Consider the following 14,117-nt stretch of genomic DNA (forward strand, 5'->3'; position numbering starts at 1 on the left):
AAAATTGGAGACAGAGGTTGACTTAGAATCGTAGGTGTCTATATCAGAGAAAAAACCACAAATGTAAATCTCCATTCATGTTTGTCAAAATACAGATAAGGTTACTGTGGGACAACAGTAACCTGAGTTATTTCAACTTTTAAGGGATTGGTAGCTATTTTTCTGTATTCCCCAAATCACTGCAAAGTGATGAGATAAAGAATAAGAATATTTTATATTCACAGTATTTCCTTTGAATAGTATGTAATAAGTTTTGAAATATTGTTGATTGGGATATTGAACAATTACATTTCATGGATTTTTTTTTTTACTTTTGAAACTATTTTCCAGTTAAAAGGTCTGATACAAAAACAGTAACAGCATTTGCATTTTTTTAATGAAAATCCTGATTACAGGCAAAAAAACCCTGAGCTGATCTGCTATTCTTATCACATTTATTTTATTTTTTTTAAACTTTTTTTTTTTTTAATTCCTGAAATGTGAACATTGTGAAAACTCTAACTCTAAAAAGCCAACTTGAATACCACACTATTTTAAGCTGAAAATGTTTTTCTGTCTCGAATAACTGAGACTTAGTGTATATGCTTTAGTGACTCATTACAACTGCAGCATAAGTCTGGTTACTGCTACAAAGAATGGTTCTTTGAAATTGAGATTCTTCAAGGAAAATGTCTGGATAAAATGAAGGCACAGAAACAAGGATAGACTGGCAGATGAAAAGTAGATGGGTAGGTGGAGTAACTGCTACTACCTTTCTCCTCTCTGTTACCTCTTAGACATTCTTTGGAACAAGGACTATTGTTGCACCACATTAGATTTTGTTATGATTCAGTTCCTACAAGCTTCATTCCTTTAACTGTTATTGCAGTGAGTTCCTGTCAGCCTGACACGATAGTGTCAGCATCTTGCCTGGTAAAAATTGTCCTACTATCCTAGCCTTGACAGTTTACCAAGACACATAGTTCTGCTTTAGCATATGGATGTTATGTAAACTTTCAAAAGGATGAATTTTAATTTTAAAATATTAATTCAATCAGCTGAATATTGAGACCTGAAGGTATTAATTCTGAGAATACATTATAATCCACCTGTAGGCTAAAAGTGAAGACTGCTATTCCTTACTGATTCCCTGCTGTCCTAGTGCAAATTTGGTTTATTTTCACAAAAATTTTTAAAATACTTAGCTAAAAATATATTAAAACCAACTGGATCAAAGTTAGTTGTGGTGTAGTAGAGAAATTGCTGCTCTCTCAGGTGGTAGGTAGCAGTTCAATCCAAGACATTTGGCTCAGATTAAGTTAAATGAATGGTCACATCTCATATGGCTTAAAACAGTGGGATGTTCTGCTTGAGAAAGGTGGAAAATGGAACTGGCATGAGTGATAAATTATTTCTTACCTTTAGGTGGTCTTTTCAGACTTGAACTTATTTTGAGGGAGAAATAAGAAATACAAATGATCCTACTTATGTTGTCCTTGGTTTTCTGAGTTAAATGAAACATAACAAACTTTTCTTAGTATCCTACTTTTCCAGTCAAGTGTGTGCAGGGTTTTGAGAAAGATGCTGCAAATGTCACAGTTCTCTTTATCTGAAGAATTTGCTCATTTCTGTACTCCTTTAATTACAGAAATGCTCTACTTAACCAATTAGGTAGATGTTCTTTTTGCTGTTATTAAAGAGAAAATAATAATAATAATAAATTTTTTTCCCTTTCATTGTGATACTTTCCTGATTCATAACAATTTAAATACATATGATGTATGCTGAGTCTGCTTTTTGAGTCTAGATCTACTTGCACTTGCACAACTGCAAAGAGAAATGGAACTACCATTTTTCAGGACTTTGTTCTGTAAATGTTAAATGAATAAAATTCGTTGTGTATTTAACTTTTAGTTGAATGGACCTGCTCTATTATTATGTTACAGACTACCCCTTTCAGCAGCATGAGTATTAAATTTACTAATTAAGTTCTGTAAAAGACAAAGTGATAGATTCTTAGGTTTGTTTCTTAAGGTCTAAGCATTTTTATTTAGCTGCTTTCATGCCCCTTCCTCCCTTTTAATTGCAAGACATTATGGTCATAAGACATGGTGATTAGATACCATTTTACAATATATTGTGAACACAAGTCCTTTTTGGTTAACCAGGGATTGTATCAATTTGTGACTGATGGATTTATGTTTGGGATTAAGGAATGGTTGCTGTTTTCTGGTGTCCACACAATTCTGTTGAGCTAACCATAGCACAAAATTTGAAGTCATTGGTGGCTTTCCTCCATAATTCCAGACAGTTCCTAATTTAGCATAAACCCTGCTGATACAAAATTAATTCACCCACAATTTCTAACAAAGCTTGGAAAATTAGAGTTGAGTTTATGGCAGTTTATGCCTTCTATCGCTTTGGATATGGTACTAGAATGATCAAGGCTGGAGTTTCTGTACTGTTGATTCACTACCTTAAATTGCAGCTCCACTATGAATTTATGCTGGTCTACTTTCTTTTCATGCCTCCAACTCATGCTGGTGTATTTGTGAGCATATGTTGGATCAGATTCAGGAACTGATTCAATTAAACTAACTGAGAAAAACAAAATAAAATTAGTTTTGATTTGCATCAGTTCCCTATTCAGGTTTGTTGTGTTTCTGCATTTGTGACGGGGTAAAAGAAGGGCATTGAGAGAAGGAACAAATAGTCAAAGGTACTGAAGGAGGAAGGAGTCCTTGCTTCTGGGTCAATGCCATTTGCTGATGTAAAGCGTTCACGTAACTTGAATCACAGAGTTACACTGGATCCCAATCAGTGCTCCTGGATATGGATAAGAAGCATGAGTGAAACAACTACTACAGAATCACAGAAACATCAAAGTTGGAAGAGACCTTCAAGATCATCTGGTCAACCCATCACCACCAGAATCACCCTTAAACCATATCCCCAAGTGCCAAATGCAGACACCTCTTGAACATTTTCAGGGACAGTGATGCCACCACCTCCCTGGGCAACTTATTCCAAAACCTAATCACTCTTTCAGTGAAAGTTTTTTTTCTAAGGTCTAATCTGAACACCACTTGGTGCAATTTAAGGCCATTTCCTCTTGATCTTTCACTTGAGACAAAGCAGAAGAGATCAACCCCCACCTCACTACCACCTCCTTTTAGGTAGCTGAAGAGAGCAATCAGGTCTACCTGAGTCTCCTTTTCTCCAGACTAAACAACCCCAGTTCCCTCAGCCACTCCTCATAGGACATGTTTTCTGGACTTTTTTCACCAGCTTTGTTGTCCTTCTCTAGGCATGCTCGAGCACCTCAATGTCCTTTTTGAAGTGAGGGGCCCAAAACACAGTCAGTACTCAAAGTGCAGCCCCACCAGTACTGAGTACAGAGGGACAATCACTTCACTGTGACTCTATGCTATTATCAGTTCTTGATTCTCAGTTCTCTCTGTGATTCTCATAAAATCATGAACTAATAATAACAATAAGAACAAAATTTGCTGCTGGATCAAAAAGAAATTTAAATTTAACTTGTATTTTACTATTTTATTCTTTTTTCATGAAAGTTCATGTAACAGTAGTACAATGAAATGGTTTAGGCAAAAAAAAAATTTACATTTTTGTCTTTTTATGCAATTCTCCATAAGATAAACATCCTTTTTGTTTTTTTGCATTTTCTTCCTCTCTTTTCACTTCTTCATCTTATACAGTATTTTCAAGTTCATTGAAACATTGTGTTTTTTAAGGTCATCACCAAACTTGGGCCTCTGGAGTGGATTCTTAATACTCCCAGTCATCACAGAGTTCATCATGGTAAGATAAAAATGGAATATCTTATTCTATGGTGTGGGTTTGTTTTTTCCTTTTTTTTCTCAAGCTCACTATTTCTATAGTAATAATAATGTAGTAAAATTGTACTGTAAAATCAGTTTTGCAGAAAGATTTCAATATTGACCATTACTTCAAAAATAGTCCCTGTTCAGTTAGAAATTTCACGTTATTTTAAAAAAAAACATTTTTAGAACTTAAGTTTATTTTTTAAAAATTTATGTTTAAGATTAATTTTTGAGCAGAAATTAAGTCTGGATAACATGAAATAATTTGAAGATGAGCAAAACAATATTTGTAAATATGAAGAGTGATAAGAGTGATAGAAAAATGTCTTATCCTTCCCTGACTACTGAAACATCATCAATAAACATGATTTTTGTATTAAAATTCAAGCACTGTAAGTGTGAAAAGCCATGGTTATGTTTTAGAATAACTGTTAAATGTTGTAGTGGAATTTGGTTTTGGCTGTCTGAATTATTTTCACTCCACACAAGTGAATGACGATTGACTTTTCATCAATATTCAGAGGCATTCAAGACTGTACAACATATGTAAATTGGATTAAGAATAAACTCCACTGCATACTGAAAAATGTCATGAACGTATCTGAGGAGTAGAAGTGAATTTTATAGATGTCCTTGGCTCATTCAATGTGCAGAGATAATAAGTTTGAAAACATAGGGGAATGGAAGAAAAGTTTGAAACAGACTCAAATGTAGTTATATGTAGTTATATGTACAGAGGATGTTATTAATATTTATTATGTCCTCCAAGTGTAAAGTGTTTATGGCACTGTGTAGATTTTTTAAAAAACTGTGGTGCTGTAAGTCTCTAATCCTTAAAATTTACACAACTACTGATAATCCTGGAGGGAGACTCTCTGCTCTTGTTTGCTTTGCTGTAAATCTAAACTAATCCTGATCGGAGTTAAACTGAATCACTCTGGAGCTGATCAAGGGTTGTACAGTTGCTCCAGAGAATCTCCATGAACTTAGGGATATGTAATTATTGTTTCTTTGCTCATACCTTTGAGGACAGTCTATATACAAAAACATTCCTTAGAAAAACATGAAGGATCAGTTTTCCTCACACCGAAATTAATAATAATGAAGGCAGGTTCAGACATATAACATAGAAGATAGAGACAGCCAATAGCCATTAATGAGATGATTACACATATATGTGTTTAGCATATATTTTCTGTGGTATAAAGTGGTGAAATTATTTTTGTTTGCTTTTTAATTTGTCCTGATAAACATATTTTGAATTAGTTTTACTCTACAAAGGAGTCCTTTTATTTCACAGAAATTTTGAGTTTGACACCTTGGGTTTGCATGCTGGAATCTGAATAGAAAGAGAGCAGGAAGGATAATAAGAAAAAAGAGATTTTTTAGAATTATGAGTGGTAAGCTAGCTAACTTTTAAAATTATTTTTAGATTATAAAGCAATGCTAATTATGATTTTCCTTCATAATTCAGTTGCATGTATTCTTCTATATGCCACTACTTCTCACATAAATGATTTTTATTATAGGTAGAAATCCTTACTGCATTGACAAAAATTATGGAGGCACACTTATTATCTGGGACAGGATATTTGGTAAGTAAAAAAAGGTTTTCTCTCTCATGTTTAGTCAGAGTGGTCAAAATATGTATACCTTTGAATTTGATTGTTGGTTGTTCTTTTTTTTTCTTCTTTCGTCAGGAACCTTTGAGGCTGAAGATGCAAAAGTTGTGTATGGCTTAACACATCCAGTAAATTCATTTGATCCCATCATGCTCCAGGTGCTACAGTTTGTGTCACTGACTCTGGTATCTTCAACTGTCAGTCGTGTTCAAAAGAAAGTCTTCTCTTAGGCACAATTGAGACCGTCCTTACATTGCTGTACAGTCCATTAAATTAGCTAATTTTTTTCAGTATTTCATTGCAAGACAGTAATTTCTACTCACTACAGTGAGTATATGCAGAACTTGTAGTAATCATGAAAATATAAACAGTCAAATTAACAACTAATTACAGTAGTGATATAACAGGCTTTGTATTGAATGATGTCTGTTTTGCAATGTGGACAAAAATATATTTTTTCTGTTGTTTTTCTTCTCTAAATATTGCTATTTCATAAAAAAATCCATTATTATTTGGATACTGTTTATATCTCTTTTGAATATTTGTTGTTCAGTGTATTCCAGAATGATTCGTGTTGATAGGATTATATAGCAGCTGTCATGGTCTCAGCAAAACCTCCAGAACAGTCTGAAAATAGTTTCTTAATTAAAAAAGGAAAAAAAAAATACTTGGTTTGATGCTTCTTAGACTTATTGATCCAGGTTTCATTTAAGCTAGATAAAAATTCTGTGTTAAAACCTGAGGAGTAGTGGAGTCTGTACTTACTTTTAATGAATGTTCATCCAAGGAGGCATCTCAAAGAATGGGAACTTCTACCTGCGTGAGTGTCTGGGCTGGAAACTGGAAGGATGTGCAACTAAATCCATTCTAGTCACATACCAAGTAATTTAGTTTTTGAGAGCATGTCATGTCAAGGTCCCAGTAACCAAATTCTAGATTAAAACTAGCATAAATATAGCTACACAGTATGCCGTTAAATATTCTGGATTGATTATAGGAGAGACAGATGGAAAAACACATATTCCTCTGGGCAGAAGTCATTGTAATCCTCACAGTAAACCAGGGGTTTGTTATGGCTTCTGCCTTTTTCAGCCAGGTTTTCTGCACTGTCTTCATCTATTTCTAATTTATTCTCTTTGCAGAGTTTGATAAATCATCTATTTGAAAGCTAAAAATGGATAAAATATAGTGTTTTATTAAACTTTATTTTACTAACAGTGAAAAATTACTTAATCTTTTTTTTTTCCAGCTACGTCCCTTGGCTCATATTTGGAACACATTTTGGGCCACACCTGGATTCTGCAATAAGCTTTCTGTCATATTCAAAGGGCCAGGCTGGGGACCAGGCAAACCTAGACTTGGCCTTCCTGAGGAAATCCCGGTGGTAAATAGAACATGCACAGGCTTTCAGTTGTGTGTAATTTACTTGGACCTCTTAATGCTACTGGATCAATGTTAAAAACTCTACACATGCTATTTTAAATTAGCAAATTAGCAGTCATAAAGCGTAGAGGAAGATGAAATGGGAACAGAAACTGAAGGAAATTAATGTTTTGGATGTGGGTTTTTTTCATTTTATTCAAAGGGGAAAATATATTTTTTATTTATTTTTTCATTATTCATTTCCTGAAGAGATTTTCAAAATTGTTCTATAGAGTACAGTAATTTCTCTATTTTTCTTTTTTTTTTTTTACTGTGGACATGCAGACACACACACACACACACACACACACATACAGAGTTAAACTCTGTCTCACGCTAGGTAATACATGAGTCTGACAGATAATCTTTGTGCAATTCTCTATCTCCCTTTTTGTATTTGTAAGTCTGCTAAGGAGCAGGGCACTCTTGAAGACTAATATCTGTTTTGGTTTATACAGATCACTGGAAAAGAAGTTCCCTTCAATCCAATTGTACCAGCTTATCTTAATTGCTATGCAGTTGTACATTTTGCTGTAATAGTAGACCTGTACACTGAACTCCTTGCTACTGTGACTGTAAGTAATTCCTACCTTTATGAAATAACACCTGGTGCTAACAGTAATGGCACACAACATGTTTAAATATTAAAGCATTGAGCAGAGGCTCTACAGTCTGACTCCTATCTTATTTGAACTTTTAAAATAATAACTAGATTCTGTAAAAAGCATCAACATAAATGGCTAAATATAGTTCTATGTAATTCTATAATATTAAATATACAACGTTTGGTAATGTTTTGCAAACAGTGTCTAATAACCATATCAGTTATTTAAATATGAATATAATTAAGTAATTAAATTAAAAAATAATTTTCCTTGAAGATATATGTGTCTGCTTCAGTTTTTTAGGACCTCAGGAGGCTTGAAACTATGAAGGTTTTAAGATGTCAAGTTTGGTCATACTGTTAGTTGCCAATAATATCCAGGCTTTAGAAGGAAGATTGCAAAGGTCTTGCAGTGCTTGCAGGTGGGAAGGTTCATGTCAGCATGAGTTCAGAGTTGGAGTAACACAGGGAAAATTCTCCTTCCATTCTCGAACATGCAACAGCTTTGGTAGAAATACAACAAGGAGAGGCATGTATTTATCACCTTGTTTAGGGGCTGATGGGACCTCCCTGGTAACTGGTTCTTTGGATACCTGGCAGCCTCTGAAGGTGAACTGTAAGGCCATCTCCACCTACACGAAGTGAGATATTAGCTGCTTCCAAGGTTTCAGGTCATTCCAAGGTCCTTTTTTTCATTCCTTCTATGATGACTCTTTCTCTTGTACTAAAGCTAAAATCTTCTAGTTATAAAGCAGAATTTATTGTATCTAATATTCCCACAAATCAAAGACCTACCCAAACACCACAAAGGTCTATCAGTTTGATAGACTGTGCTTTGACCATCTTCTTTAGCTCCTTCTAAGACCTCCTTGGTTAAACAGTGGTCTTCTTGTTGTGTTCATGTCATCCCTGTTGGCACAGGCAGGCTGTGAGCATTCCAGGGGCCTCTTGGGTTCCGCCTCTGCTCTATTGTGGACCCGTCTTGTCCTGGCAAGCTCACCTGGCAATCTCTTGGCCTTGGCCAAGAGTAAAGGCCCTGCCTTGGCCAGCAGGGTTTACTGTCCCCTGCCCACCTCAATAGACACTGCAGCATGTAGCATTCCTGATATAATATAAAAGCTACCTCAGGCATACTCTTCTGATTAGTAGTAAGTTATTCATATTGTGTTTACCTCTACAAAGGATCACACTGCAACTGCAGGGAATTTGGAGATTACTAAATCATCTGAGACTTAGCCTATTCTAGGTTGTTTCTGAGGACAGGAAATTCTAAGCCAAACATAAGAATAAATAGCTCCACTGTATACAAATTATACAGTATACATGATTGCCAATGTTCTTATATTGAAAAAAGTCTTTGCAAGATTTTCCAGATTTTTTTTTTTTTACTTTGTTGCTGCTGCTTTTAACAGCAAGAAGTAAGGATTCTGAATATGAAGGGGTTTTTTTCTATTCTATTAGTTTTTCTCTTTGCCTTTTTTGGGTCCTGGAAGGAAAAATTGATGGTCCACATTATTTTCTCTGCTGATAACTGCAGCCATTTAAAAAGTAATAAGGGAAGCTGAAAAATGCACCCAAGCCCTGATTGATCATTAAATTCTTTCAGTCATGGAAGAAACATCCTGAAGATACACCATTTATGAACTTGTTTTAGAAAAGCAACTAGAAAATTCTCTGCACAAAACTGTGGGGTAATAAGGTAGTAAGGATAAGAAGGAGAGCACAGGGGATTAGAAGCACCTCATCTCAGAACATAAACCTTCAGCGTGGGTGTAGAAAGTGCTGGTCCCAAGGCAGAGTTCCAGCATCGCTCTGCAGTACAGTGGGGAAGCTGTCATGAGAAGGAAGCTTGTGTATGAATAACTTTACTTGGCAAAAATCTTTCTTCAATATCAGTTTTCCACTACACTGAGTTATGAAATGTCTATGGATACAACTGGAACTTTCTGTCTGGCTATGAATTATGTCATAACTGTGGCATAGCTCCATAAATGGAGAAAACTAACTGTTTTCCTCATCTTTAGGTATAAGTTCCATTTCATAATAGCCATAAGACACAGCACACAGCTATTACATTTCTCAAGTGATTACAGTTGCTCAGTGTTTGGTCTCACGCCCTGTAGAAGTGTTAAATTTCGCCATCCGTAAAGAGCAACCATATACCTTCTGTCTGAGTGACCTACATTTAACTTGCAAAAAGAGCAAACCAAGAAACAGCAAATAAATACGTATTTTTCACAGGACAGAGCATAAAGTATACATTGCTTCTATACAGTGATCTGCACTACATCCAGTGAATAAAAATTGCTTCTGAGCTCTGCACATCTAGATCTGATCCAAAGCTCATTGAAGAAATGGGATTTGGATCAGTCCCAGAGAGAGTGCTAAGAGTGTAAAACTGCAGTACATTCAAAGCAAAAGTCTCATAGCTCCAGAACTGCATGTATCACATAAATCAAAGTGAAGTACACCTTAAATGCATTTTACAGTGCCTTTTTTGTTGTTGATAGATACTGTAACATTTATCGTACTTTTAATTCTGCAAATATGTGAGTAGTTTGATGAAAAGTAGTAAGGTAGATCTCTTGAAAGTTAAGAACACAATTAATGTATCCATTTAGTAGGACATCACCAAGTACTGTGTATGGGAATATTGGGAAAATGAGTTCATACAGCCAAGGACACCTAACAATACAAATTTCATAGCATTGTATTAGCATTCCTAACTAAAGTGTTGAAAGTGTCAGATATATGACAGCAGGGCATCTGTTAACTTATGAAACAGGCTGACATCATACCTAGCAGTTCTTTTGAAACAAATCAGGATGAGAAAATACATCTATGTTATTCTTCAAAAGGAGTAAAACAATCTGAGTTCTTTGAAATGTGAAAGTTAATTTGAAATATTTAATTGCTCATTTAAATACACATTTGGTATAAAATTTCCTTTGTTTAAATGAATTATTTTTTTCATTAAAAAAAATCCACAAAATAATAGTGCTGTGGCATTCTGTTGATTACAAAGCCATGTAAACTTCTTATTAAATTCTATAATCCCCTCCCCCTCCTTTTTTAAGGCTCAAATATGTATTTAAAGCTTTCAATGAAATGAAAGTCCAACAGAAATATTTTTTTCTGTTTGATTGCAGCCAATAACCACATTGCAAAGTTGTGGCTGACTTGTAATTGGGGAACCTGCTGTGGTCCCACATGCTTCTCTGTTTATACAAATACTCCAGTATATAAATACTCATTTATTTTATATATACATCCATGCATACTATGTTTAAGTGGAACAACGATGCTAGCTCTAATGAAGGTGTAAAAGGCACATTCTTTTCACACTACTGCTTGCATTACATAGATTTAATATATGGATGTTAGTTTAGTGATATAACCCACTGACTATTTTGTTGATTTTGGTAGGGTAGTGGCTAGAAAATGGATGCCTTAGCTGCCAGTATCCACTTCATAGGGTGATACGTGTTTGAAAGCAAATAAAAGAATCAAGGCAGCATACAACTATACCACTGGAGCTATAAGAGAAAGTTAGGGAAGCAAAATAATAATAGTAAAATTTACGCTACATGGCTGGTTTTCTAAAACCTGTCATTCCCAATGGCATCACGGTGTATTTCACTGCAAATTTCTTGGTAATCCTTGATTAAAAGCAGAAATGAGGGAATGCATTTTTTTGTTTGTTTTATGTGAATTTAGTGTGTGTACCTACAGGGAAGGGTAACTTTGGCCTTCTACCTTCAGGGTTCCCAGTCAGGCTTTATGCCTCACCCTTTATCCCTCCAGAAAGCTGAAGTTTTGGGAAGTGGAAAGTTGCAACACTGTGCTCAGGCATTACAATGCATGCTTTTGTGTGAATCTGATGATAGTGCCAGTCTGAAATTAACTGTGATCTGCAGGTTGTGCTTTAGAGTTCTCCAGTCCTTCATGTTCTGGTCCACAGGGGGTATTGACTGTATGCTATTTATTAATTTCAAGTTCTTAATCTATGCTTTATTTTTCTGTGGTTAGATAAATGTGGAGAGTCAAATGATAATTCTGGGCTCCATTTTTGCATCTCTTAGAAAAAGTACTTAGAAAAAGTTTGCAGGGTCATAACTCCAAATTATAGTATTCCATCCTTTCTTTCTTTGTGGAGGCAAAGTTGTAGTCTGGATTACAATATTACAGTGTCTCTGTTATCAAGCTTCTAATTATTCAATGTTCATCAACAACAACATAATAGAAAAATGATAATCAAAATTGTTACTGTGTCCTGAAAATATGTTAACTTTAAAGGAGTAATTTTTAATTTCTTTTTTCTACTCTTCTGGAAATGTCAAATAAAATGTATTTTTAAGCAAAGAAAAAAAGTACTTGATAGAAACTATGGGTGAAAACACCAGTAAAATATGACCCAAAAATGTCTGCTTTGGGGAAGTGTTTCCATCATCCACTCAAATCCAACTCTTAGCACAGTACCAAATTTAGGCTTTAGACTTGCAGTCTAGGTAATAGCAAGAAATTGAATCATTCCCAAAATGCTCTCTTCACCAATTACAGCAAAAGAGTAGGTTAATAACAGGTTTTCAGGCACTTCAGTGAAGGTACTTAAAGGCAAGTAGAATGAATCAGCACCTTGGTTTTCTGAAATTGGAGTCTCAAGGAAAGTCAGATGCCTGGGACTTGGTGACTGGTTGTCTAATGGTAGCCAGCTTGGAAATACTGGGAAGGGTAGAAAAGTAAGAAATCATGCAGCTCTTTCAAATTGGAAACTGGGGACACCCTTAATAATTCATAGCATGTGCTATTGGATCCTCCAAGAAAGCAAGTATTAGCTCTTGTATCAAAACCATTGCAGTTTCTTTAATTTTCCATAAAGTGTGATTTTAGCCATATATTGTAATGTAGAACTTGATTGAAATCTGGTTTTGGGGTTCAGTTATTTTTCCTGCCTAAGAAAGATACAAAACCTCACTCTCCTTTTCTCAGAATAGTGCCCTACCACTGTGGGAACATTTTAAAGGCAGTCTGCAGAACCTGGTGCATCACACTGGGAACAAAGCAAAATCTGACCCACCTGGCCAGAATGATTAGGTTTGAAAAATGGTGTAATTCTTCAACTTAAAAGTCAGGACAGTCTCTAAGGAGGAAAGTCTTGAATTCCAGTCCTCATTCCCTGGAAAACTCCTTTATTTGACAAGTAACAATCATTGAAAAACATATCAAAGCATTTCTCAGAAATTTATGGGTGAGTTCCCTTATGCCTTTGCCAAATCATGTTTTCCTTTGCTCTCTTCTTGAATTTTTGTATGACCCAGTTTCTACAGGAAGCTGAAGTGGGAGTTGAACTCACTGTGGCTAGATGAGCCGTTAAAGAACTTCTCATTTTATTTAATTCAAATAGAATCTATGCCTGATTTTTATAAAAAACCTCTGTCCAAATATTTGGTCACTTCAAAACAAATTGCTTCATGCTAACAATGGAAAATTTATCATTAGGAGGAATGGAAGAGACTGGAAATGTAGAAATGCAGTAATGAGTTTGATTCTCTCCCGCTATAAATCTGTGAAACAGAGTGGCTTGATGGGTATCATTTGTGAGAAGTGTGTTCTGGCTCGCAAACCGGTGAAGCTGCTGTTCAGTTTGCTCATTGCTGGGATTGAGTTTTCTTTGTTCAATAGCTGTTTGTTAAAGATAGCTAAGTAGGTGTTTGTGATTCTTCAGTAAAACAACAGAAAGCTGTCCAGCCCAAGTGTGTGGTTTGATGTGTTTTGCAAACATGGGCACTCTAAGTTCACACAGCTGTAAAACTTGAGAATATCCTCCTGTGGCCTCCCACGCTCACAGATCCTTACCTTAGATCTCTTCAAGGGGTTGGGGCCACCACTGAAGGAAGCTGGGTATGTCACTGAATGGGATTTATTGAAATCAGGGCAGGCATTTTTAGAGTTTTATTTTTCCAATGCTTGCATTGTAGAAGTACAGGATGCTGTTCGTTAACTGTATTGGTGTTGAAGCAAGAAAGGCTTCCTATAACTCATTACTTTTGTTTTGTTTTGTTTTGGTTTTTTTTAAATAAAAAACTAATATTTGAAACAAAGTCAAGAAGAAAATAAGAAAACTGATTAAATATTTGATTTTCAAAGGCAGCTGTGTGGAATACAAAGGAAAATTTAGTAAATGAAAAAATTAAAACTTTAAAATCAAAATAATTTCTGTTTTCCTGAGTTGTATTTATATTATTTTTATGTAAATTTTAAGGACAGAAGTCCCCATGCTGCTATTCATCCAAGTACTCACACACATGGTAATGTTAAAAAATGTTTTATGTCTGATTGAAGTTAATGATATAAGTTGAAGGGTTTTGCTGAGCTGGGAATCAAGTGTTTCTTTGTATTGAAAGGAAAACATTAATTTTGTTTCTTCACAAATATGATCACATCAAGTGAATTGTTCTTCTCACCAATACATTGATTTTGGTATCCCTTGGGATTCACAGATGACTATTGTAAAGACCTGGTAACATAAAATGAAATTAAAAGAACAGGGGTGATGGGATTTTTATCTAGAAATAAGTTGTTCCCTCTTTCTAAAGTCATAAAGAAATCAAGTAACTTTGGGACAACAAAAAACATCATTTTGGA

The 14,117-nt window shown here is 35.1% G+C and overlaps 1 protein-coding gene across 3 annotated transcripts in view; it reads left to right on the forward strand.

Annotated features, from left to right (window-relative positions):
• Positions 1–14,117, forward strand: part of AGMO (alkylglycerol monooxygenase) — a 184,338-nt gene that overhangs the window by 92,650 nt on the left and 77,571 nt on the right. For all 3 annotated transcript variants that reach the window (XR_007630955.1, XM_050332749.1, XM_050332758.1), the window contains exons 6-10: positions 3,735–3,801; positions 5,354–5,419; positions 5,525–5,604; positions 6,696–6,830; positions 7,327–7,443. Coding sequence is in view for 2 of the 3 variants with exons in the window: in XM_050332749.1 (XP_050188706.1) it covers positions 3,735–3,801; positions 5,354–5,419; positions 5,525–5,604; positions 6,696–6,830; positions 7,327–7,443 (465 nt within the window). In the remaining variant the exon portion in view is untranslated. The remainder of the gene's footprint in view (positions 1–3,734; positions 3,802–5,353; positions 5,420–5,524; positions 5,605–6,695; positions 6,831–7,326; positions 7,444–14,117) is intronic.

The sequence above is a fragment of the Myiozetetes cayanensis genome, unplaced genomic scaffold (genome assembly GCF_022539395.1).
Source record: "Myiozetetes cayanensis isolate MyiCay16 unplaced genomic scaffold, myiCay2020 scf1, whole genome shotgun sequence".
In the NCBI taxonomy this organism is placed as follows: Eukaryota; Metazoa; Chordata; class Aves; order Passeriformes; family Tyrannidae; genus Myiozetetes; species Myiozetetes cayanensis.